General features: G+C 34.1%; 1 protein-coding gene and 1 pseudogene across 2 annotated transcripts; one reads left to right on the plus strand and one right to left on the minus strand.

The window, feature by feature from the left end:
* Positions 1–594: 594 nt before the first annotated feature.
* Positions 595–8,778, minus strand: LOC146899634 (heat-inducible transcription repressor). Of its 2 annotated transcripts, none has more exons than XM_085738022.1 (11): positions 8,681–8,778; positions 8,118–8,440; positions 6,992–7,066; positions 6,321–6,877; positions 4,838–5,479; positions 4,578–4,732; positions 3,170–3,381; positions 2,945–3,078; positions 2,555–2,817; positions 2,364–2,467; positions 595–1,126 (listed from the first exon to the last, which is right to left on the minus strand). In XM_085738022.1, exons 2-11 carry the CDS (start codon positions 8,419–8,421, stop codon positions 1,056–1,058), a joined length of 2,517 nt encoding a protein of 838 aa, XP_085594148.1. In that variant the 5' UTR covers positions 8,422–8,440; positions 8,681–8,778; the 3' UTR covers positions 595–1,055. The 2 variants fall into 2 exon arrangements, with proteins under 2 accessions (XP_085594148.1, XP_085594147.1); XM_085738021.1 differs by having other exon boundaries at positions 6,992–7,069.
* Positions 8,779–13,630: 4,852 nt separating this feature from the next.
* LOC146899635 (uncharacterized) lies at positions 13,631–17,120 on the plus strand (annotated as a pseudogene).
* The last annotated feature ends 7,143 nt before the right edge of the window (positions 17,121–24,263 follow it).

The following is a 24,263-nucleotide window of genomic DNA, read 5'->3' on the forward strand; positions in this document are numbered from 1 at the left end:
AAACCGGCAAACGATATTATTTTCCTCACACCCGTCTAGATAAATCTAGATAGAATGTGTTTATCTCATCTAAATGAAGGTTAATTAGCTCAACTGATTTAAGCTGATAAGGAGTTGGAGGTTCTGAATTTAAATTCAGACAAATGAGATGTTAATCAAAAATTAATTACTAACATTTGCAATAAAAAAAGGGATAAATCTGAACTAGGAAAAGAGTACACTCTTCATCTTAAATGAGTATCTTTTGTTAATACCCGCCAGCTACTCAAGAGACAATATGACTTTAGTTTGGGTGTATGTAACAACAGTGGGAAGAGCATAGTTAAAATATGCTGGAAGGAACCATGTTTCCCATGCATAAAAGCCAGGTTTAATAACAACTACTCCCTCCGGTCACTATTATAAGCAAATTTCTACTTTTTAGATTCATTCAATAAATGATGTATGTGATCTACATTGTAGACCACATACATCATTTATTAAATGAACCTAAAAAGTCAAAAATTGCTTATAATAGTGACCGGAGGGAGTACAAGACTAGAGTCTCGGATAAAGAGTAATGATAATAGTGTTCAAATATTCTCTTCCATAAAATAAGCAAACCAAACCAACCATGTGTATTAATGTGGCAATAAAAAAAATCCATGTTTACAATGCTTTCCTTCCACTGATGTCAACTGAAGGACACTAAACAGCAGGTGCCAATGCCAGGATCCGGAAGCCAATCATGACCTTGAATCTGAAGTCAGATACGTACATCTTCACAAAAAAATAGATTTATCTATCTATAAAAATTACATTTTCCCCCTTCAAGGGGTATGAAACAATCATCTATTCTTAACCTCGTGGTTTACAACACAAAAGTGAAGCTCTATTTCTAAATAAATCGGCACACCAACTCCATCACAATGCTCTCGTAAGGGAAGATACTTTTGTACCACTGGTAGCAAGTTGCAAGGGCAGTTATGAAATCCAAGCAAACAAATCATTCAATTTTTGCTTCTACAGCACCAGATCACATGTTCAATGAAACTCAACCAGCCTGTCTGTCTATACTAAACAATCCCCTTAGAAATGCTTGAAGTTGCATTTATCTTTAGTGAGCGCTCAGGAATGTAGGTAAGACCTGTTCATAACCAGAATGTATAATAAACCAAACATGGTAAAAATATAGGAGTGAATATCTATGTAACAACATATGATTTGCAGAGTCCACATGTAAATACATAAAGTAATGACTGTGGAGAACAGGAAATAAATTACCACACAATAAATAACAGAAAATGGACCCAAATGATGTTTTGCAAAGAAGTATCACAACTGGGGGAAACCGATACAATACCATATTATGTAATATTCATGACTAAAATTTACTGTATTTATTAAGTTGCAATGTTTATTGTCATGCCAATGAGTGATTGACGAAATATAAAGTATTGACCAAATATTTCTTTAAATACAAGCTCAACCACATATGTATGTCATTATAGTTAATTAGACAGCATGTGAATATGTGATTCATGTGCAAAGGGTATGTATCCTTTTGTACCATATTGTACTACTACATGCAGTAAAAGACATTCGACACTTGACAGATAGGGAGAGCTGGACTCATCACTGTTCTATTTTTCTGACATGGTAACTTGGAACTTTTTAAGTCCGTCTATTTTTCCCCTTCTTCCCAAAAATGCCAGAAGAATCTTTCATAGACACAACATGCTAGCCACTGAGGTTAGTATGTGGGGGGAACCAGTTTTCAGACCAAAGGGTCTAGGTACTTTGAAGTAGTTCATGAGAAATTTAGAAGTAAAATTGGAAATTTTCTCAATCTCCTTCCCAGATTACCATGTGGGGAACTAAGCCTTCAGATACTTCGATCGTTCCAAATCTTAAACACGCTCCAGATGATGGCGAGTTACTATCTGATCCAGAAATTCCCATTTCCTTAAATGGTATTGGTAATTTAACCATGTAACTCATATGTCCAAATGTTTCCTACCCAGAAAGTGTCAATTAATTCATGCCATACCCTAAAAGTTCTCATTGGGATGCAGTTTTGCATATCTTGAAACATCTGTAAGATTCATTTTTGTATCTACCGTACATGTTGGAACAAGAGAACTTTCACTAACATCTTCACCCCGGCACTTAATTGGAGTGCAAATTGGACCCAACTTCGGGGGAGTGTTGAGAATTGAGTTTTACTATGCATGTGATTAATATGAAAAGGGTACGAGTCGACTATATTATATTGTACATTTGTACTGTATAATTCAGCGACCAACACCACACTGGGCACAATTTCCCAAACATCTATACTCATAACAAGAAAAAATATCATCCAAATGTGTGACGATCCATACCTTTTTCTTTGACATCAATTTGCAAAGAGTCAAGTGTGATTGTACCATCAGTCAACGGGAGTAGCTCAAGCTTAATGGTTGATGTGGATTGAGATGGGATACACCTGATGTGGAGAATATACGGTTTTATATTCATCAGTGCTAATTTAAACAAAAGCACAAAAATTGAAAAACAAGGAATAATATATTACCCCAGTGGAACTCTACTCTGGAGCCACAGATGTGTACAACTCACACCAGAACTAGGGATGACATCATCATTCGTAGAAACTGTTTGAGGTCTGCCATCATCGTTTATCCTTCCCAAAAATTCTGTGAAACCAATAAAAGGACTCATTGGAGAGGCTGGTGAACTCAGTGAGACTACAGAAGGTGGTGAAGTAAAAGATGCTGGAGCAAGCACTGTCAATGTTAGATCTTCGGATGTCAAATTCGAAGCTTGAAGAGTCAGAACCTGATAAAGAAGCAGCAATTAGATTAATCTAATTGTAATTTAGTAGGGGAATAATCATAGCAAACTAAATATGAGCACTAATGTAAGATCTCAACTCAAGATAGTCAAAATTTAAACATATATTGACCTGAACGGCAAGTTGGGAATTTCTTTCACAAGGTCCTGGAGATTCTCCCGACATCTCAGATGTAACAGAAATCATGATATCCCTTGATGTACGTGGACGCCAACTTGTTGGTTGTTTAAAGAATAACTTTGATGCTTTATTAAGAATAAAACGATGGAAAGAAGTACTGGTCAACACCTTAATTTTCATTGGTATAACAGAACAAATAAAGGGAGCAAGACTTACTTGTATAATTGCATCGACATGACACCATAACTGCATACTGGTCATCGTTAGAAGAAATCTTACTTCTGTCAAGACTATTGGAGGAAAGACTTAATTTTGATGTCGAGTTTCCAGATTGCAACTTTGGAAAGCGGGGACTTTCATCATGAACCTTTAGATTATTCCACACAGAAGTTGCAGGTTTAAGGATAAAAGAATGCTCCTCACCTCTCCTGGAATAAGAAACTTCTAATAAGATAAAGAATACTTGTTTAAAAAAAAAAAAAAGAGATAAAGAATACTAGAGCTAACTACACATACCAAATTCTGAATTTCACCAATTGTATGCAATAATTATTCCCTTCCTAACGAGCTAATAATCAGATTGATCAAACAAGATACATAGCCGCGTGTTCATGAAACATAATTTCTTATTATTTCGTCATCCCACTATGCAATTGTTCAAACAGGATTATATATATGGTAAATTAGGAATATCAACTGAACCAAGATGTTACAAGTTACAGTTCTTATTAAAGAGTATTGTAGTTGTTCTGCAAAGCACTAACTAATCAAATTAGATAAATGGGAAAATAGATTCTAATAAAATTCATGACCTATCTTTAACTTACCTAGTTCCATGAGTCTAATTTAATACTACTCAGTTTGTCATTGTAATGCCTGACAAGCAGTATGAAATTCAAACTAGTAAAATAAAAGAAGTCCATTAGCCGCTGGCAAACTCAATTCCTGTTCATACCTACATTCTTCCTCTTTTATTTACTTATAAAAGATTATACCCTTCTTTTAAATTTTCCACAATTTTTCCAATGAATAAAAGTTTTCACAAAAATTTGTTCTAAATACAAAAACTCACCCTCAAAGCCAAATACTTGCTTCTAGCCGGAAAAGGCCTCTGTTACATAAAATGATATGTCTAACAAATGATCTAAATCATTTCAAACCACTGTTCATCTTCATTTTTCCTTTTTAAACTACTCTTGCATTTTATAACCCTAACCCTATATCTGCGAACCCAAAGCCCTGGCACAATAATAGCATAGCGAAGTTGGCAAGGCTTTTTCAGTAAGCTAATGTTAGGATGGGGTAACAGGGGAAGCTACAGGGAGGAAAAACTTTTACCGAAAGAAGAGGGGAACGATTCATATATATTAGAAGAACTAGACCTCATCCCTTACATTGCTAAATTTATAAAAAAAAAAAAATAAAAAAAAAAAAGAACTACCACCCCCAAATTTGCAGGAGGGCAAGGGAATATATTACATGGCATCTTGAAACAATTTCCCCCTCTTTTACAGGAACAGGATCCCTCAGCAAAATAATATATAGAACTGAGTTATGTAGGGTGTACAGCATTCAGATAAGGAACAATACAAACAACATTAAGAATCATATTAAGAATAACAACCTGAGGGCTAAATTTGGTAAAGAATGGTCATTGCCAGCTTCAATACATGAAAATGGTAATGATGATGGTGGTCCAGTTTTTGTAGCTTCTTCAAATATAATTGTAATGGCATCTATAAATATGACAATATCCGGAGCATGTGCAGGAGCAACATTCTGAAGATCAACTTGAAAAACATTAATGAAAAACAAAAGTCCAGAAACAATTGACAATAAAATGGCCACTCCCCCCACCCCCAAAAAAAGTATGATAGTTCAAACCTTTATTTGGACACACAGAAGATCCTCTGAATTGCAGTCAGCAGAAAAAGAATGAATCTCTACAGGTTGTATTATTTCAAGTTTCCTTCTCCACCTTCTTCCTGGGGTATAGATACCTTGCAAGCCACAACAAACAGAAAATCTTTCTCGCTCCAATGAGACACCTCGAAAAGACAAAAGTTCTTCAGCCCCATTTTTTTTCTTTAAAAATTTCTGAGATGAGACCTGATCCCAATCATCAATGTCAAAATTTGGCTTAGAACTAGCAGCTTTTAAAGAAATGGTTGGCGCACTAGTACTTTGGGTTTGGGGTAATGATGACATGGAATAACTTCTAAAATGGCTGCCAAAAGAGAATATCTGAGGGCCAGATGAGGCTGAAGAATGGGACTTCTGAGAGGTGCCACTCACTCCGGAGTTTGTAGACAATGGAGAAGGGGGTAACGGGCGAGAAGCAGGGGCGAGAACGTTATCTAATGGAAGTATCCATTTCAATAGGTCTCCACATGGATCCTTATTTGTATAAACTGAATTGTCCTGGTTCTCGGAAGACAATATTTTATTTTCATATTTTTCATATTGGAGAATTTCTATACAGGGGTCTCTAAGAAAATTAACACCAACATTCACCTGTAAAAGAACCTGGATCCTTCCAAACAGGAAAATAGAATCAGATCAGTAATCTGAGAAAATGAGATTATACAGGCATATTTAGGAGGATTTTGTGTATGCAAGACAGAATGCCTCAAATCAACTTATAAAAAATGCATTTCTTGATCCACATGAGTTTCACAGGAATACTTCACAAAGATCTATGAAGTATTAAAGAAACATAGAAAAAGCACATAAAATATATTGAAAATTTAACAAAGGCTCATGTTCACTGAAGAGAAGACGCCAACTAGATTAACGCAACAATTTGCCAACAGAAAACAGATGTCCTAGAAAGCTCATTAATAATTAATGATGATAATTACATAAGTTAATATACTCCCTAACAGCCCAAGTACCATATATAAATTGTTTGCTCCAAATTGCCTTGAGAAATATAATGATTGTAAATGCTGAAAATTCAGTTACAAGCCGAAACAGAACGAGTATGCAACAGCTCGTAGCACAACCTCATCTATGAGTTTGACAATTAGGATGAACAAATGAAATGGATTTCATGTTTTGCATCTAAGAACTATTTCTAGCTTAATATACACAAGGAATAAGAGCATGTTCACACATACAGATAGCATTAAAAGTTACAAATTATTGTAAATTGCAAGTAAAAGATGGCTAAGCCGCTAGTATGTGTGCATGTTAGGGAAATGAAAAATTTAAATGATCAAAAGCAAAGAGGAGGAGAGCTTGTAATCAATCTCAAATCAAACTGGAAAATAATGCACCAACAGACAGTGGAACAGAACTTAAAGAATTACAAAAATTCAGCTGAAGAAAATGCTTAATCATATTATCGACTTTCTATGGCACATACCACTATGTCTCCATTAGGTAGGGCACAACACTTCACAGAATTTCTCGCCGCTCCACCAGAAATAGTTGCATCAAAATTTGCTCTATCAATAACTGCGCTAATAGAAGACTCGTGTTTTGCACTTTCTTTCACTTCAATTGTTGAGATATTTTGGCCATTTGTTTCAGAGGAATTGGACTTTTCTGAAGAACCATGTCTAGACCAAAGTGGTTCATCAGACTCACAAATCCTCACAAAAAAGTGAGAACTCTTGAATTTTTCCAACAATGATGCAGTTTGTCTTCTATGAACCTCCATTCTTAGAAGGGATTCGCCAGAAGAAACATCTGCTGGGTGATCGGCCTTTACTAGGTTTTCCTTGTTCTGATCTTGACTACTAGGACTAAGTTGCTCTTCTCCAGCCACTGAATTATTTCTCTTCTCGATGTTCCCGTTTTCTTTGTTAGGACTGTGACCCATGCCATTCTTACTCATCACAGCAGCAACTTTAAAGGGAGTGATAATCTCTGTATCCTGCTTACACGCAGACAAGCATGCCACAATATGAACTTGTTCACCTGAATTATAGTTATAAATTAGGTTCAGGTAAGGTAACTTTCCGAACGAGCTGAAAGACCAACTAACATATTTGAACACCGATACTTGAGCTCCAAATAAGGAGAGAATCTTACCAGGAAAGAGAAAGGAACGGTCTAGAGGACGCAGGGACTGGATATCTGACACGTTATTCCAGTCTTCAGGAAGTTCTTCTATTAAAAAAATTGGAACCAGATATATCAAGTTACAACAAGCAGTAGATAGAATCTAAAAGCAAAGACAATAAAAAACTATTTCCCTAACTTCAAGTAGTCGCGGAAAGCACAAAGTCACGCAGACAAGGGATCTTGACCGTTCGATTAAAATCGAAGAGCTCATATTCTAACTTTACCAAATCAATTTTAAAAGAGATCTCGAATGATGAATCTGATCTTAGTCTAACGACCAATATCCAACTGCACAAAAGCACAACTACAAGAATCCAAATCCCTCTAAAACACAAATACAATATAGAAATAATTGATGATATATAGTCTCACTCGAACATATCAACCCTAGGTATCACTTCATGTACAAACATAACAAAACCATAACAATCACACTAAACTGATCCGGTTCCACCATTCAACTAAAACTAAAACACACCATTTTCATTCAAACCTCTCTTCTATTTTTCGAATGTAGCATATCACAACTAGCACATATAAAAGGGCAACCCGGTGCACTAAAGCTCCCGCATACGCAGGGTCCGGGAAGGGGTCCCACCATTTGGTGTATTGTACGCAACCTTACCCTGTTTTTTACACAAGAGGCTGTTTCTAGGACTTGAACCCGTGACCTTCCAGTCACATGACAACAACTTTACCAGTTGCGCCAAGGTTACCCCTCCACAACTAGCACATATAACATATCAAATATTCTAACAAGTCTACCATACACTTCTTAAAGAACCAAATAACATCAATATGCAAATTTCGTTCAGATTTGACTCCTCTAAAGTGAGTAATCAGTAAAGTGAGAAACTCAAACTATGAAGCACTGACACAGACACCGACAAGTCAACACCAGTTATAATTTGAAAAATAGCATAATTGAATGTCATCACATGTGTCGTTGTCGTGTCAGACACTGAATACGCCTAACGCGATATCAACCATTGATTTATTTTTCAACAGTCAATATCACTCACTTAACTCGCTATACTAAATTGCTCACTTTAGACGAGCCAGATCACTTCGGTGAATAAATTCGAACACGTACTATAAGGAATGGTGATCCATCCTTCTTCTTCATTGACATCCAAATGCTTCGCCAAAACAGTTACATCATTTTTCAAACCGCCGTTTTCGCCGTCAATCTCTCCTCCTTCAAACTGATCAACTCTTGGGCTATACTGAGCCTCAGACAAAAGAGTCTCTAAAGAGTGGGCCCCAGGAGGTGGCGGAGAAGGTGGAGGAAGCGCATCAACACGTGGTGGTGGTGGTGGTGGTTCTGATGGAGTTGTTGATGAAGATTTTTCTCGGTCTGAATACACGTGTGTCGTTGAACGCATCAAGAAATTCATTTTCTAAGATTTTTGAAACCTGCAAAAAAATAATTCAAATTGTAATAATTCAAATTCTTATAAGTAATTGAATTTGTAAAGTTAGTTACTAGGGTTTTGTTTTGAAGTTAGTTGAGAAAAAAATGAAAAGAGTGAGTGAGTATTGAAATGATGAAAATGAGAATGTGAAATTGAAGTGGTGAAGAATATATATAAAGGATCTATGAGAAATGAAATTGGAAGAATATATCTATAGATATAGATATAGATATAGATATACCTGATTTGAAGCAAAGAGGAGTTGGTGCTACTACGAAGTAGAAACGGAATCACTTCAATCTCGATCTGAATCTGTTCAAGTCTTTCACTCTATACACTGAACTTCAATTTCTTAATTCCCGAACTTAAAACGCACCGTTTTGGTTGGCTGTGAGTGAATAACTGATTATTACGCTTCGCCTAATTATTTATTGGATTAATTAATCATTTATTTAATGAGGTCAATAAGCAAATCTATATTCAGAATATTTTTTTTAGATTCATTTAATAACTGATGTATTTGATCTATATTATAAACTAAATACAATAATTATTCTATGAATTTGAAAATAAAAGTTTGTTTATATTTCATCCGTTTTTAATTCCATGTCGTTATTTTAAAATGTGAATTATTCAACTAACTTACTTTAACCATATTTTTTAACTAATTAAGATATAAATATTACTCCCTCCGTCCCATTTTTATAGAGCATTTTGTTCATTTTACACGTATTAAGAAAAATTGTATAAGTGAAAGAGGAAGAAAACCAGTTTTGAGTGTCTCGTCAAGTATTGGTGCATTCCTTCTTATCATAAATGCAAAGTAGAATATTTTAAATTAGGAGTGATGAAAGTTATAATTAGAAAAAAGTAATTATTATTGCATTGAAAGGTGAGATGAGTTAATTTTTTTTGCAAATGGTTCAGTTATTATGGGACGGAGGGAGTAGTATGTAATATATTGTTCAATTTATCTCAATATTTTTAAAATATCAAATTTTTATAATTTTTTGTCATAGATAATTAAAAATATCGATGATCAAAATTGTATATTGGCGCGTCTATAGTGGTTGACTGCGATATGAATTTTGGAACGGAGATAGTATATTACATTTACCCCTAATTATAAGATCCTTTTGGAAAAATCACGTGAATTATGAAAGTTGATAGCTGTATTATTTCTAATTATTATTATTTTTACAATTTTATTTTCTAAGAGATTTTTTTTGACAAATCTTTTAAGAGAGATTTTTAGTTTATATTTTCAACATAGTATTTATAGTTCATTGAAGAAAAATATATAAAATAAATAAGGGTACTTGGTAAAAAGATAATTAATGTTGTTGGTAAAAAAATATTTTCAACATAGTATTTATTGTTGATTAAATAAAAATATAATTAATGTTGTTAAAAAAAATATATTTGCAAAAGGGAATTTTATTCAAGGATGGAGGTAGTCTAAAATCGGATGAAGTATTTTATAAAGGAATTACTAACGGGAGTGCCTCTAGAACATTCGTTAAGGGCCTTAAATAATAAATTTTTATGAAAGTTTGTGTAATCTAAGCAAATTGGAATATTTGACTTTTTTTAAGAATAATTTTTTTAATTTGGAATGCTTAAAGAGTGTTCGAGGCACTCGTTATCAAGACCCTTTAAAATAACACATATTTACATAATAAATATGTCTCGTTTGGTCCAATTTAATGTGGGCTGAATTCGGGTCATTTACAACCCGACCTAATACGTTTTTTTTACAAAAGCAAAACGATATTCATTTATTCAAATTGATAGGAATATATCAGATAAAATAACATGATCAACATCGCTAAAAACGTAAAGGGTGACTTTGCAAACAAACTTACAGTACCAAATTAATAGCATACAACGACAAAATTCCTATAAATAATATGATAAAATCTAAATCACTAAAATACTCATGCTTTCGGATATTTAACATTGATATTTCAGTCAATCACAAACATAATACGCGTGTTGTACATCCTAAATGAGGAAAAATGAAGAGTTTATGTGAAAACTAGAAAGACAACAAAGTTTGACTTATGTAATAAAAGGAAATGATAACAAATGTTATGATCCTGTTGTTAAGAAAATTAATATAGAAATTTTATATTGAAAAATGGTGAAAAACTTGTTTAACTAGTACTTCCTCCGGTCTCAAATGTAAGAAACAAAAAAATAAAATTGGTGGTCTCAAATATAAGAAAAGGTATAGTAAAATGAACCTATTAAATGCCACAATTCCAAATTTACCCTCACTAAACCCACCTCATTAATGTCTTTGCTACTTTAAGACAAGGGTAAAATTAGAAAAATATCACTTTTTATAATGACTTAAATGTGCAGGCCATAACTGTTGAGGCAAAATCCCTAATTAATTTTAAAGATAATAAACCAATATGATTAAAGAATTAATAGACTTTGATTAATTCCTTGGTATTTAACTTGTGCTCTTGAGTGTTATAACTAAGACATGAACAAAGTTTAATTCATACCAAGAATCAAGAAATCAAAGGACATTTGAATTCATGATCTAAAACTGAGGTCAGAAAGTTAGATCAGAATGTTGCTCGAAGATCAGAATGTTCAAGCAGAGATCAGAAGGTTGTTCTTACACAAGCCAAGAATCTCAAGAATACTGATCAAGGTCATGCAAGGCACATGTGACATGGATATATGTCCAAAAAAGTACATTTGCATGGATCAATCAAGCAATAAAGGCATATACAAGGATTATGTCAAAAAGGATACTCAATGTTCATTTAAGACTATGAACATTGATGTACTAGGAATATTCCACAAGGGAATATCATCCTAGATGTTAATAACACTGCTCTTCATTGTGTTTCACCATTAGGATTTGATTACATCAAATGGTAGTCTTACAAATCATCCTAAGTGAAACAAATGGAACATTCTGATGGTCAGAATGTTCAGCTCTGCACATGCTTACCTCATGAACAGTACAGTAGGTGAAAAGCAAAAAGCCAAAGCAAAGCAAATCTGTCTTGCTCAATGAGAGACAGACACGCATGGGAGTTGGTACAGTACAAGGACCATACAATCTCTCAAAGCATGTGTATGAAGATGCAGAATCCCACTATATCCTCTTGCACCAAGTTCCAAGGCAGATCTGGGAACTGAACTTTCTGAAGTATGAAGAAAAGTCCATACTTTGGTTATTGCCCAGAAATTCATATGGAAAGCATATGACACGCCCATAACTTCATATGTTCATTTATACATGATGAACCCATATGAAGAACATGATGAACCCAGATGAAGATCATCATGAACCCAACAACATTCTGATGTTCATCAGAGATCAGAATGTTTCCCCAGAATTTCAAGTAAAAGCTTGTGGGACCCAGCTAGAGCTGTCAAAACGGGCCGGGCCTTACGGGCCGGCCCGAAAGCCCGAATTAAATGCAGGGCCTGGGCCGAAAATTTGGAGCCCGAATAGATTCAGGCTTTGAATTAGTGTGAGATCACTTCTTAAAAGTTTATCTCATTTTTTATTATTATACCCATAGCATTTTTCAAACTTGTTTCGTTTCATTTAACACCATCATATTAAACTATGATGTTATGCCATAATGGAAAGTCCCACACCATTTTATATTATTATACCCATACAATTTTATATTATTATACCCATGCCATTTTACTATACCCAACTATCTGCATTAATAATATATGCATTGCAGGACCATGATTAATTGTTGGTTGAGAAGTGACAAAGCCTGCTTTCAAAACAATGCTTGGCGCATATATTGAACAGAAAGTAACTAAAACAAAACCAAACTGTACTTACATGACAGCACAATAGTTATGAAAAATGCAATTAAGACTAAGTTTGAGCAGAGCAATGAGTGTGCCAGAAGATGCAGGTTTTGAGTTGAAAATACTAGGCTTGACAAGAAATACCTGCTGTGAATGTCCATGAAAATAGGCCTGATCCAATACGTGAGGCAGTATATTCACATGTTTTATTAGATATCTAATATCCATCTCCTAATTTTTTTCCCCATCTTTCACTCATACACCATAATGCAAGTTTTTTCTTAAAGAAATAATTCAATTCTGTTATCATTACTTTATCGAGTGATCTCACACTAATTCAAAGCAATAACACTTTAAAGAATGAAAAAAAAAAAAATACCTGCGGGCCGGGCCGGCCCGTTAGCCCGGGAGCCCGTATAGGGCCGGGCTCGGGCTCTATTTTTCGAGCCCATATTTAAACCGGGCTTTTTAGCCCGGCCCTAAAAAGCCCGTGGCCCGTTCGGGCCGGGCCTAAACGGGCCGGGCCACCCGTTTTGACAGCTCTAGACCCAGCACACATGACATAACACCATTGGACACCTTACAACGACTATATGAACCCAAGGACTCTATAAATACAGTTCAAAGGCTCAACATTACTTGCACCATTGCAAAGCATACAAGAAAACAACTTTGATTTTGTTTGAAGTTCTTGCAATCTGAAATTGATCAATCTCTAAGGCTTTCATTACTTAGTGCAAATCAATACTCTCTGTTATCTCTAAGATAACTTCTTCTTCTTCTTCCTCTTTCCCTGTCTGATTCACAAACATTCAATCTCCATACAAATTGTAACAAAGTCTCATCTAGCTTTAGGGGTACTAAAGTGTTAGTTTGAGCAAAGGTTGTAAAAGTCTAAGTGGTTAACTTAGCAAGAAGGTGTAAGCCTGTTGAGGCTTAGAGAATACATAATTGTAATTGTTCAGGTGAACAAGGATTGTAAGGTGCAGGATTTGAGAAGTTATCTCAAGCATCATAGTGGAAACTCTCACAAGATTGTGAGGAGAGGACTAGCCCACATTGGGTGAACCTCTATAAAATTTTGTGTGTTCTCTCTCTCTCTCTTCCTTATACTCTTTAATTTCAGTATACACAACACACACCAACACATTTACTTTGTTAATTAGTTTCTGTGCATGAATCTCAGAACATTCTGAGTTCAGAAAGTTAACTTAACTATTCCAAGTAAACTACTTGAGAATCACTTTTAAGTTTCAGGATAATTTTTAAAGGGTCACAATTCAAACCCCCCTTCCTTGTGACTATTTTATCTACTTCAATTGGTATCAGAGCCCGGCTCTAAGGGTTTGAACACTTTAACAAGTGTTAGAGAAAAGATTCAGGAAGTATGTCTAAAGTCAAGTACATAGCTGAAGGAGGATCATGAAACAGACCACCACTCTTTGATGGTTCAAACTATTACTTCTGGAAAGGCAAGATGGAGCTCTTTCTCAGGTCTCAAGACAATGATATGTCGGCAGTCATCACAGATGGAGATTTTGTTCCAACAACCAAAGAAGGAGCTGTCAAGGAAAAGAGTGCATGGTCAACAGATGAAAAAGCTCAGGTATTGTTAAACTCTAAAGCTAGACTCTTTCTATCATGTGCACTAATCATGGAAGAAAGTGAAAGAGTTGATGAATGCAAGAATGTTAAAGAGGTATGGGATACTTTGAGAATACATCATGAAGGTACATCTCATGTCAAAGAAACTAGAATTGACATTGGTGTCAGAAAGTTTGAAGTTTTTGAAATGAGTGAAAATGAAACCATTGATGAGATGTATGCTAGATTTACTACAATAGTAAATGAAATGAGATCTCTTGGAAAGGCATATTCTACTCATGATAGAATCAGAAAAATCTTAAGATGTCTTCCTACTGTGTGGAGACCTATGGTCACTGCAATCACTCAGGCCAAGGATTTAAAAACCATGAACCTTGAAGATCTCATTGGTTCACTGAGGGCTCATGAAGTTGTACTTCAAGGAGACAAACCAGTGAAGAAGGTAAAGACACTTGCCTTGAAAGCATCTCAGCAAACCCCATCAGTAGTTGATGATGATGTGCAAGAACCACAAGAATTAGAAGAAGTTCATGAAGAAGAAGCTGAAGATGAACTTCCTCTAATCTCCAAAAGAATTCAAAGAATTATGTTAAGAAGAAATCACATCAGAAAGAAGTTTCCAAACACCAACAATAGCACCAAAACTGAAGCAGACAAAAGCCAAGTCACTTGTTATGGCTGCAACAAAACTGGACACTACAAGAGTGAATGTCCTGACATCAAGAAGGTGCAAAGGAAACCTCTTTTCAAGAAGAAGGCAATGATCACTTGGGATGGCTTGGAAGAATCAGAACCTCAAGAAGATGAAGAAGCCAACATGGGATTGATGGCTCAATCAGATGATGAGGAAGAGGTAATCATCTATAAAACTGATTCTTTATATAAAGATCTTGAAAATAAAATGGATAGTCTCTTATATGATTCAAACTTCTTAACTAATAGATGCCATTCTTTATTCAAATAACTTTCTGAGATAAAAGCAGAAAAAGAAACACTTCAAAACAAGTATGATGAGTCTAGAAAGACCATATTAATTTTGCAAGATTCTCACTTTGAAATGTCAGAAAAACAAAGAGAACTAAACAGAAAACAAAAAGGCATTATTTCTATACCTTCTGAAATGAAAAAGAAAAACATGCTTTTGAAAAAGGAAGTTGAAACTTTGAAAAATGATCTTACAGGTTTTATAAAATCTACAGAAACATTTCAAAACATCTTAGGATCTCAAAATGAAAGTGCTAAAAAATCTGGCTTAGGCTTTAAAGATCCACAAAAAATTATTGAAAATTTTGTACCTAAGGCTAAACCAAGAACTAAATGTTATTTTTGTGATAGGTATGGACATGATGAAACAATATGCAATGTTAAGAAAAAAACTTATCAAACAAAATAAGATTAATCTTAGTTCAGAACGTTCTCATCTCAATAGATCAGAAAGTTCACAAAAGACTGAAAAGGCTAAGAAGTCATGTTCCTACTATAACAAATCTGATCATACAAGACAGAATGTTACAATAAGGAAAGATCTCTTAGAAGAACTAACCCTCAAGGACCCAACATTACATGGGTACCTAAAGTTTTTATCTTGTCAAATGTAGGTCCTACCTCAAGGTGCAAGAACAAAGCCATGGTACTTGGATAGTGGCTGTTCTAGGCACATGACAGGTGACAGGAGTTGTTTTCTGACCTTTGAAAAGAAGGATGGAGGACTGGTGACATTTGGTAATAATGACAAGGGTAAGATCAGAGGTAAAGGTACTATAGGAAAACCTAACTCTGCTAAACTAGAAAATGTTCAGTTTGTAAAAGGTTTAAAACACAATCTACTTAGCATAAGTCAATTATGTGATAGTGGATTTGAAGTGATCTTTAAACCTAACATATGTGAAATAAGACAGACCTCCTCTAACAAATTGTTTTTCTCTGGATCAAGAAGAAAGAACTTGTATGTTTTAGAACTAAATGATATGCCTGCTGAATCCTGTTTTATGTCTCTTGAAAAAGACAAATGGATCTGGCACAAAAGGGCTGGTCATATAAGCATGAAAACCATTGCTAAACTTTCTCAACTTGATCTAGTTAGAGGTTTGCCTAAGATTAGCTTTGACAAGGACAAGATCTGTGAAGCTTGTGTTAAAGGTAAACAAGTAAAAAGCAGTTTTAAAACCATTGAGTTTATTTCAACTCAGAAACCTTTAGAGTTTCTTCACATTGATCTCTTTGGTCCAGTTCAAACTGCAAGTCTAAATGGCAAAAGATATGGCTTTGTTATTGTTGATGACTTTTCCAGATTTACATGGGTTTTATTTTTAAAACACAAGGATGAATCTTTTGAAGCATTTCAAAACTTTTGTAAAAGAGTTCAAAATGAAAAAGGTTCTAATATCATTACAGTAAGGAGTGATCATGGAGGAGAATTTGAAAATGCATCCTTCAAAACATTCTTTGATGAAAATGGTATTAAACATAATTTTTCTTGTGCAAGAACTCCACAACAAAATGGAGTTATTGAAAGAAAAAATAGGACTTTGCAAGAAATGGCTAGAACAATGTTAAATGAATCAAATGTTGAAGATTATTTTTGGGCTGAAGCCATTAACACATCTTGCTACATTTTGAATAGAGTTTCAATAAGAAAGGTTCTTAATAAAACCCCATATGAACTCTGGAAAAACATTAAACCTAGCATATCTTATTTTCACATATTTGGCTGCTATTGCTACATTCTGAACAACAAAGAAAAATTGGGTAAGTTTGATCCTAAATCAGATAAAGCTATCTTTTTAGGATACTCTACAACTTCTGAAGGTTATAGAGTGTACAATCTAAAAACCCAGACAGTTGAAATTAGTATGCATGTCATATTTGATGAATACGATGAACATTCTCAACCAAAAGAAAGTGAAGACACGGAAGTGGCAACACTTCAAAATGTTCTCAGTCAGAACACTGACAATCAAGTAGAGAAAGAAGATGATCAGAATGTTCAGGATCAGACTCTCCAAAGTCCACCTATAAGTTGGAGAATGGTAGGAGATCATCATGTAGATCAAATCATTGGAAGCACAACTGATGGTGTAAGAACCAGATTGTCCTTTCAAGATACCAACATGGCAATGATCTCTCAAATGGAACCCAAGTCAATCAATGAAGCTATTATTGATGATTCTTGGATTGAGGCCATGAAGGAAGAACTTTCTCAGTTTGAAAGAAACAAAGTTTGGAACCTGGTTCCAAATAATCAAGAGAAAACCATCATTGGAACAAGATGAGTTTTCAGAAACAAGCTTGATGAAAATGGTAAGGTGGTCAGAAACAAAGCAAGGTTAGTTGCTCAAGGTTACAACCAACAAGAAGGTATTGACTATGATGAGACCTTTGCACCAGTGGCAAGGTTAGAAGCCATCAGAATTCTTCTTGCATATGCTGCACACAAAAGCATTAAACTTTTTCAAATGGATGTTAAAAGTGCATTTTTAAATGGATTTTTAAATGAGGAAGTTTATGTAAGCCAACCTTCTGGCTTCATAAATGAAGAAAAACCAAATCATGTTTTCAAACTCACTAAAGCACTCTATGGTCTTAAACAAGCTCCTAGAGCTTGGTATGACGGACTTAGCACATTTTTGATTGAAAATGGTTTTTCAAGAGGAAAAATTGATATCACACTTTTTAGAAAAACACATAACTCTGATTTACTTATTGTTCAAGTTTATGTGGATGATATTATTTTTGGTGCCACCAAAGAAAAAATGTGTGAAGAGTTTTCCAATCTTATGCAAAGTGAATTTGAGATGAGCATGATGGGTGTAACACCCCGTTTTTCCCAACATAAAAATTTCATTTAAATCAGAGTATTTAATTCATAAAAGGGATGTCACATACTGCTTGAAAGTCATAAGATAGATAATAATAATTATCCTCCAAAATTTAACATCATAAAATCTGAAACTACGCAGAGGAAATAGTTCAACATGATAAAAGTCTTGGCACGCAGGCCTCATCATAAAAGTCTCATAAATCTTAGTTCAATAATAATTCTTAAACTTCAAAAGGCAATACGTAAAGGAACAGAAAATAGTATCAAAATCCCCATCCCGTTACGTATCAGAGCACCTAAGGACACAATGAGAGATAGTCACCCACGACCGCAGCTAATCTTGATTACCTTCAAGTTACCCATACGAAGAGCAACATTTTCAAGCAGAAGGGGTGAGATTTCTCAAACAATAATATCAAGCTTATAAATCATAAATTACATTTAACAACTTAAATATCATTAACATATCTTAAACTTCATTAACTAGCACCATTAATCTCCTACATTAGTCATATACTTCATCTTATATCATCTTAATCATAGACATAAACATCATCATATAACATCAGTTACTAATCATAAACATCATCACATATATTAATCACAAACATCATCACATATCGTCAAATATTAATCATAAACATCATAGCATTATCAAACATAGCATTATCATAACAACTTCATAATCAATTCATGGTCAGCTTCATAATCAATCATCAACATCAACTTCGTATTCAACTTATAAATCAATCTTAACAACTTGACATCTTAACCTCTTAACAACTCTACTCGACTATGAAACTTCGACTTCTTAAAATCATCTTAAATCATCCTGATATGCAAATGCATGTGGTACCAATCAACAACATAAATGAGCGTAATTAGGCTCTTCAACGTGTGAGCATAAAGCTACCGGGCTTAAAGCCCCCAACGTAGTTTGCGCACAAGGCTGCCGGGCCTAAAGCCCCCAACTTTAATGAGCACAAGGCTGTCGGGCCTAAAGCCCCCAACTTTAATGAGTATGCAATGGACTCAATCTTCCTACAACTTAGACACAACGTGCACATCTTATACAACTCCGTAATCATAGACAACTTCTTAAATTCTTGCAACTTAGACCGATACTTACAACTTAAATAAGATCAACGACAACATATGCAGTACTTATAAAGTCACATCATATCAGCATCATAAATAACACATATAGTGCATATATAACAATCTCACATCATTAACAATCTTAGTCATCTTAACTTAGGCTTCCTGGACAACTTCTAATAATCTAGATAACCTTCATTTTCTACTCAAGTCCATTTTCACATAACCAATTCAATTCATCGTTCAAAACATAAGTAAAATAAGCCACGACACACATGTAGTATAAAATTGCCAAACTTGCAAAGATCTTAATTATAAACCTCTAATAATTTAATTAATTAAATTACTCACATCAGCTAAGGAATTTAAAGAACAATATATAGTATCCTTTGAAAATATCACGTGTGTGTATATATATATATATATATATATATATTCTAATTTGAACATGGTACTTAATTGATTTCCAAAGCCAATAATGGCTCCTTATCATTGTTATAATACTACAAACGCTTTAGAAAGGAAAACTCATAATTCATATAACTGAACAAGAGAAATCTCTCGGTTTTTGGACATTAGAGTGACACACTCCACTCATAACCACTTGCAACTATGCCTATACTAGTCTAAAATAGTATACAACCTATAAAAAGATAATGGCGAAGTGGTATATAAGGAAACTAACCATGATTCACATATAACAGACTCATAAATTCAACTAAATTCTACAAATTCTATAATACTAATTAAAACTATACACTCATGGGTATTAGCATGAACCCAACCCTAGTCAACAGAAAATATGCAAATTTTAAGTTCAAGGACTTTTATTATACGTTGAAACTCTAAATCCCTTACGATAATGTTTATTCAAAATTCAAGATTTAAGTTTTCAGGAAAACACCTTGGATCATTCAAGAAGAAAAGTTTGGTTTTTGGATCAGGTATTCAACGCTTTTAATTCAAAATCGTATATCGCAGAAGCCCTAAATACAGTTCATAAGAATATTCCAATTTCAAAATAGATCAGATTTAACTTTTCAAACACATGACTAAAACCTCTAATTCATTCTCCTAACTTTGGTTTCATAACTATAATCTTTCAACCACACCGTTAACTATCATCATCATTCTTTTTTTTCATCACCAATTACTCACCATAGTTTTCTATGATAACAACACCAAATTCATAGAGTTACAACAACCATAAATATAAGAATACTATAAGATGAAAGTTTCTCCCCCTTACAAACTCATCCTAAATCATGTTAATTGTAATCTAATAATTCACAGACTTATTATTATTGCAAGATAGTCTCACCCTTACCTTAGATAGTTTTTCTGAAATCAAAAGCAACGTTCTTCGTTCCTAGGGTTCTCTCTCTCTAAGTTCTCATCTTTCTTCTCTTTCTCCAAAAAGCGGTTTAACGTAAAAACTCTTTCTAACATAAGCTTCCTTATTTATAATACTAGTCACTCTTCCTAAATCTATTTAGGCCCAATAACTTATTCTTCTTTTTAGTATAACCTCCAATTCTACTTACACTAATAATTCTCATATTCTAATAAATAATAGAATAATGCCACATAATAAAATACTAACACCTCACATATATAAAATAAATCACATAAATAGACTCTAACTTAATAAAAATAATTAAATAAAAGGAGGGCGTTACAACTCTCCCCAACTTAAAAGAATTTCGTCCTCGAAATTCAAAGCACAAGAGAAAATAAATTTAGTTATTGCTTCTTCAAACAAAACACAAAAAAAAAACACATCAAAGTTAGTCAGTTAAACATGATCACATAACAAAACATAACTACTAAATAGAAAACATGACGACACGACACACGACTCATCTACTTGGCCGGACGGACCGACCTGCTCTGATACCAATTGTAACACCCCGTTTTTCCCAACATAAAAATTTCATTTAAATCAGAGTATTTAATTCATAAAAGGGATGCCACATACTGCTTGAAAGTCATAAGATAGATAATAATAATTATCCTCCAAAATTTAACATCATAAAATCTGAAACTACGCAGAGGAAATAGTTCAACATGATAAAAGTCTTGGCACGCAGGCCTCATCATAAAAGTCTCATAAATCTTAGTTCAATAATAATTCTTAAACTTCAAAAGGCAATACGTAAAGGAACAGAAAATAGTATCAAAATCCCCATCCCGTTACGTATCAGAGCACCTAAGGACACAGTGAGAGATAGTCACCCACGACCGCAGCTAATCTTGATTACCTTCAAGTTACCCATACGAAGAGCAACATTTTCAAGCAGAAGGGGTGAGATTTCTCAAACAATAATATCAAGCTTATAAATCATAAATTACATTTAACAACTTAAATATCATTAACATATCTTAAACTTCATTAACTAGCACCATTAATCTCCTACATTAGTCATATACTTCATCTTATATCATCTTAATCATAGACATAAACATCATCATATAACATCAGTTACTAATCATAAACATCATCACATATATTAATCACAAACATCATCACATATCGTCAAATATTAATCATAAACATCATAGCATTATCAAACATAGCATTATCATAACAACTTCATAATCAATTCATGGTCAGCTTCATAATCAATCATCAACATCAACTTCGTATTCAACTTATAAATCAATCTTAACAACTTGACATCTTAACCTCTTAACAACTCTACTCGACTATGCAACTTCGACTTCTTAAAATAATCTTAAATCATCCTGATATGCAAATGCATGTGGTACCAATCAACAACATAAATGAGCGTAATTAGGCTCTTCAACGTGTGAGCATAAAGCTGTCGGGCTTAAAGCCCCCAACGTAGTTTGCGCACAAGGCTGCCGGGCCTAAAGCCCCCAACTTTAATGAGCACAAGGCTGTCGGGCCTAAAGCCCCCAACTTTAATGAGTATGCAATGGACTCAATCTTCCTACAACTTAGACACAACGTAAACATCTTATACAACTCCGTAATCATGGACAACTTCTTAAATTCTTGCAACTTAGACCGATACTTACAACTTAAATAAGATCAACGACAACATATGCAGTACTTATAAAGTCACATCATATCAGCATCATAAATAACACATATAGTGCATATATAACAATCTCACATCATTAACAATCTTAGTCATCTTAACTTAGGCTTCCTGGACAACTTCTAATAATCTAGATAACCTTCATTTTCTACTTAAGTCCATTTTCACATAACCAATTCAATTCATCGTTCAAAACATAAGTAAAATAAGCCACGACACACATGTAGTATAAAATTGCCAAACTTGCAAAGATCTTAATTATAAACCTCTAATAATTTAATTAATTAAATTACTCATATCAGCTAAGGAATTTAAAGAACAATATATAGTATCCTTTGAAAATATCACGTGTATATATATATATATATATTCTAATTTGAACATGGTACTTAATTGATTTCCAAAGCCAATAATGGCTCCTTATCATTGTTATAATACTACAAACGCTTTAGAAAGGAAAACTCATAATTCATATAACTGAACAAGAAAAATCTCTCGGTTTTTGGACATTAGAGTGACACACTCCACTCATAACCACTTGCAACTAGGGGTGGAAATAGGCTAGGCCGAGCCGGGCTTTGTAAGGCCTAAGCCTGGCCTACTTCAAAAATTATAGGCCTGAGCCTGACCTATTACCCGGCATAGGCTCATTTTCGAGGCCTGGCCTGGCCTATTTAAAGGCCCGATGAAGCCTGAAAGCCTATTTAAAAGCCTATTTTACACCAAAGCCTAGCAACACATGTAAGCCTACTACTAAATAGGCCAAAATTTACGAAGGCCTAAAGCACATGAATATATCTGCAACTAAATAATGAAATCTTATGAAGGTATAATCACAACAATATATGTGCTACTAAATAACTAATCTTATGAAGGCTTGAGTTTAAGAGAAAAAAAACTTCAACGATATCAATAATGGAAGATATATTATACATAAAAAGCTTAATAGGCCGGCCCGACGGGCTTAATAGGCTTTTTTGTAAGCCTTAGCCTGGCCTATTTAATTAAATAGGCTTTATAAAAAGCTTGAGCCTGACCTTGTTAATAAACGAGCTGGGCCGAGCTAGGCTTTAAATAGGCTAGGCCATAGGCCCCTGTCGGACGGCCTGGCCTGTTCCCACCCCTACTTGCAACTATGCCTATACTAGTCTAAAATAGTATACAACCTATAAAAAGATAATGGCGAAGTGGTATCTAAGGAAACTAACCATGATTCACATATAACAGACTCATAAATTCAACTAAATTCTACAAATTCTATAATACTAATTAAAACTATACACTCATGGGTATTAGCATGAACCCAACCCTAGTCAACAGAAAATATGCAAATTTTAAGTTCAAGGACTTTTATTATACGTTGAAACTCTAACTCCCTTACGATAATGTTTATTCAAAATTCAAGATTTAAGTTTTCAGGAAAACACCTTGGATCATTCAAGAAGAAAAGTTTGGTTTTTGGATCAGGTATTCAACGCTTTTAATTCAAAATCGTATATCGCAGAAGCCCTAAATACAGTTCATAAGAATATTCCAATTTCAAAATAGATCAGATTTAACTTTTCAAACACATGACTAAAACCTCTAATTCATTCTCCTAACTTTGGTTTCATAACTATAATCTTTCAACCACACCGTTAACTATCATCATCAATCTTTTTTTTCATCACCAATTACTCACCATAGTTTTCTATGATAACAACACCAAATTCATAGAGTTACAACAACCATAAATATAAGAATACTATAAGATGAAAGTTTCTCCCCCTTACAAACTCATCCTAAATCATGTTAATTGTAATCTAATAATTCACAGACTTATTATTATTGCAAGATAGTCTCACCCTTACCTTAGATAGTTTTTCTGAAATCAAAAACAGCGTTCTTCGTTCCTAGGGTTCTCTCTCTCTAAGTTCTCCTCTTTCTCCAAAAAGGGGTTTAACGTAAAAACTCTTTCTAACATAAGCTTCCTTATTTATAATACTAGTCACTCTTCCTAAATCTATTTAGGCCCAATAACTTATTCTTCTTTCTAATATAACCTCCAATTCTACTTACACTAATAATTCTCATATTCTAATAAATAATAGAATAATGCCACATAATAAAATACTAACACCTCACATATATAAAATAAATCACATAAATAGACTCTAACTTAATAAAAATAATTAAATAAAAGGAGGGCGTTACAATGGGTGAACTTGGTTTCTTCCTTGGTTACAAATCAAACAACATCCAAATGGAATTTTCATAAGTCAAGAAAAGTATGTCAAAGACATTCTTAAGAAATATAAAATGAATGAGGCAAAAATCATGGTCACCCCTATGCATCCATCTTCAAGTTTAGATAAGGATGAGAGTGGAAAATCTATTTCTGAATAAGAATATAGAGGCATGATAGGTTCATTATTATATTTGACTGCTAGCAG

Source organism: Medicago sativa, chromosome 8, assembly GCF_051527215.1.
Source record: "Medicago sativa cultivar Bolivia chromosome 8, Bolivia_mono, whole genome shotgun sequence".
NCBI classification, from domain to species: Eukaryota; Viridiplantae; Streptophyta; class Magnoliopsida; order Fabales; family Fabaceae; genus Medicago; species Medicago sativa.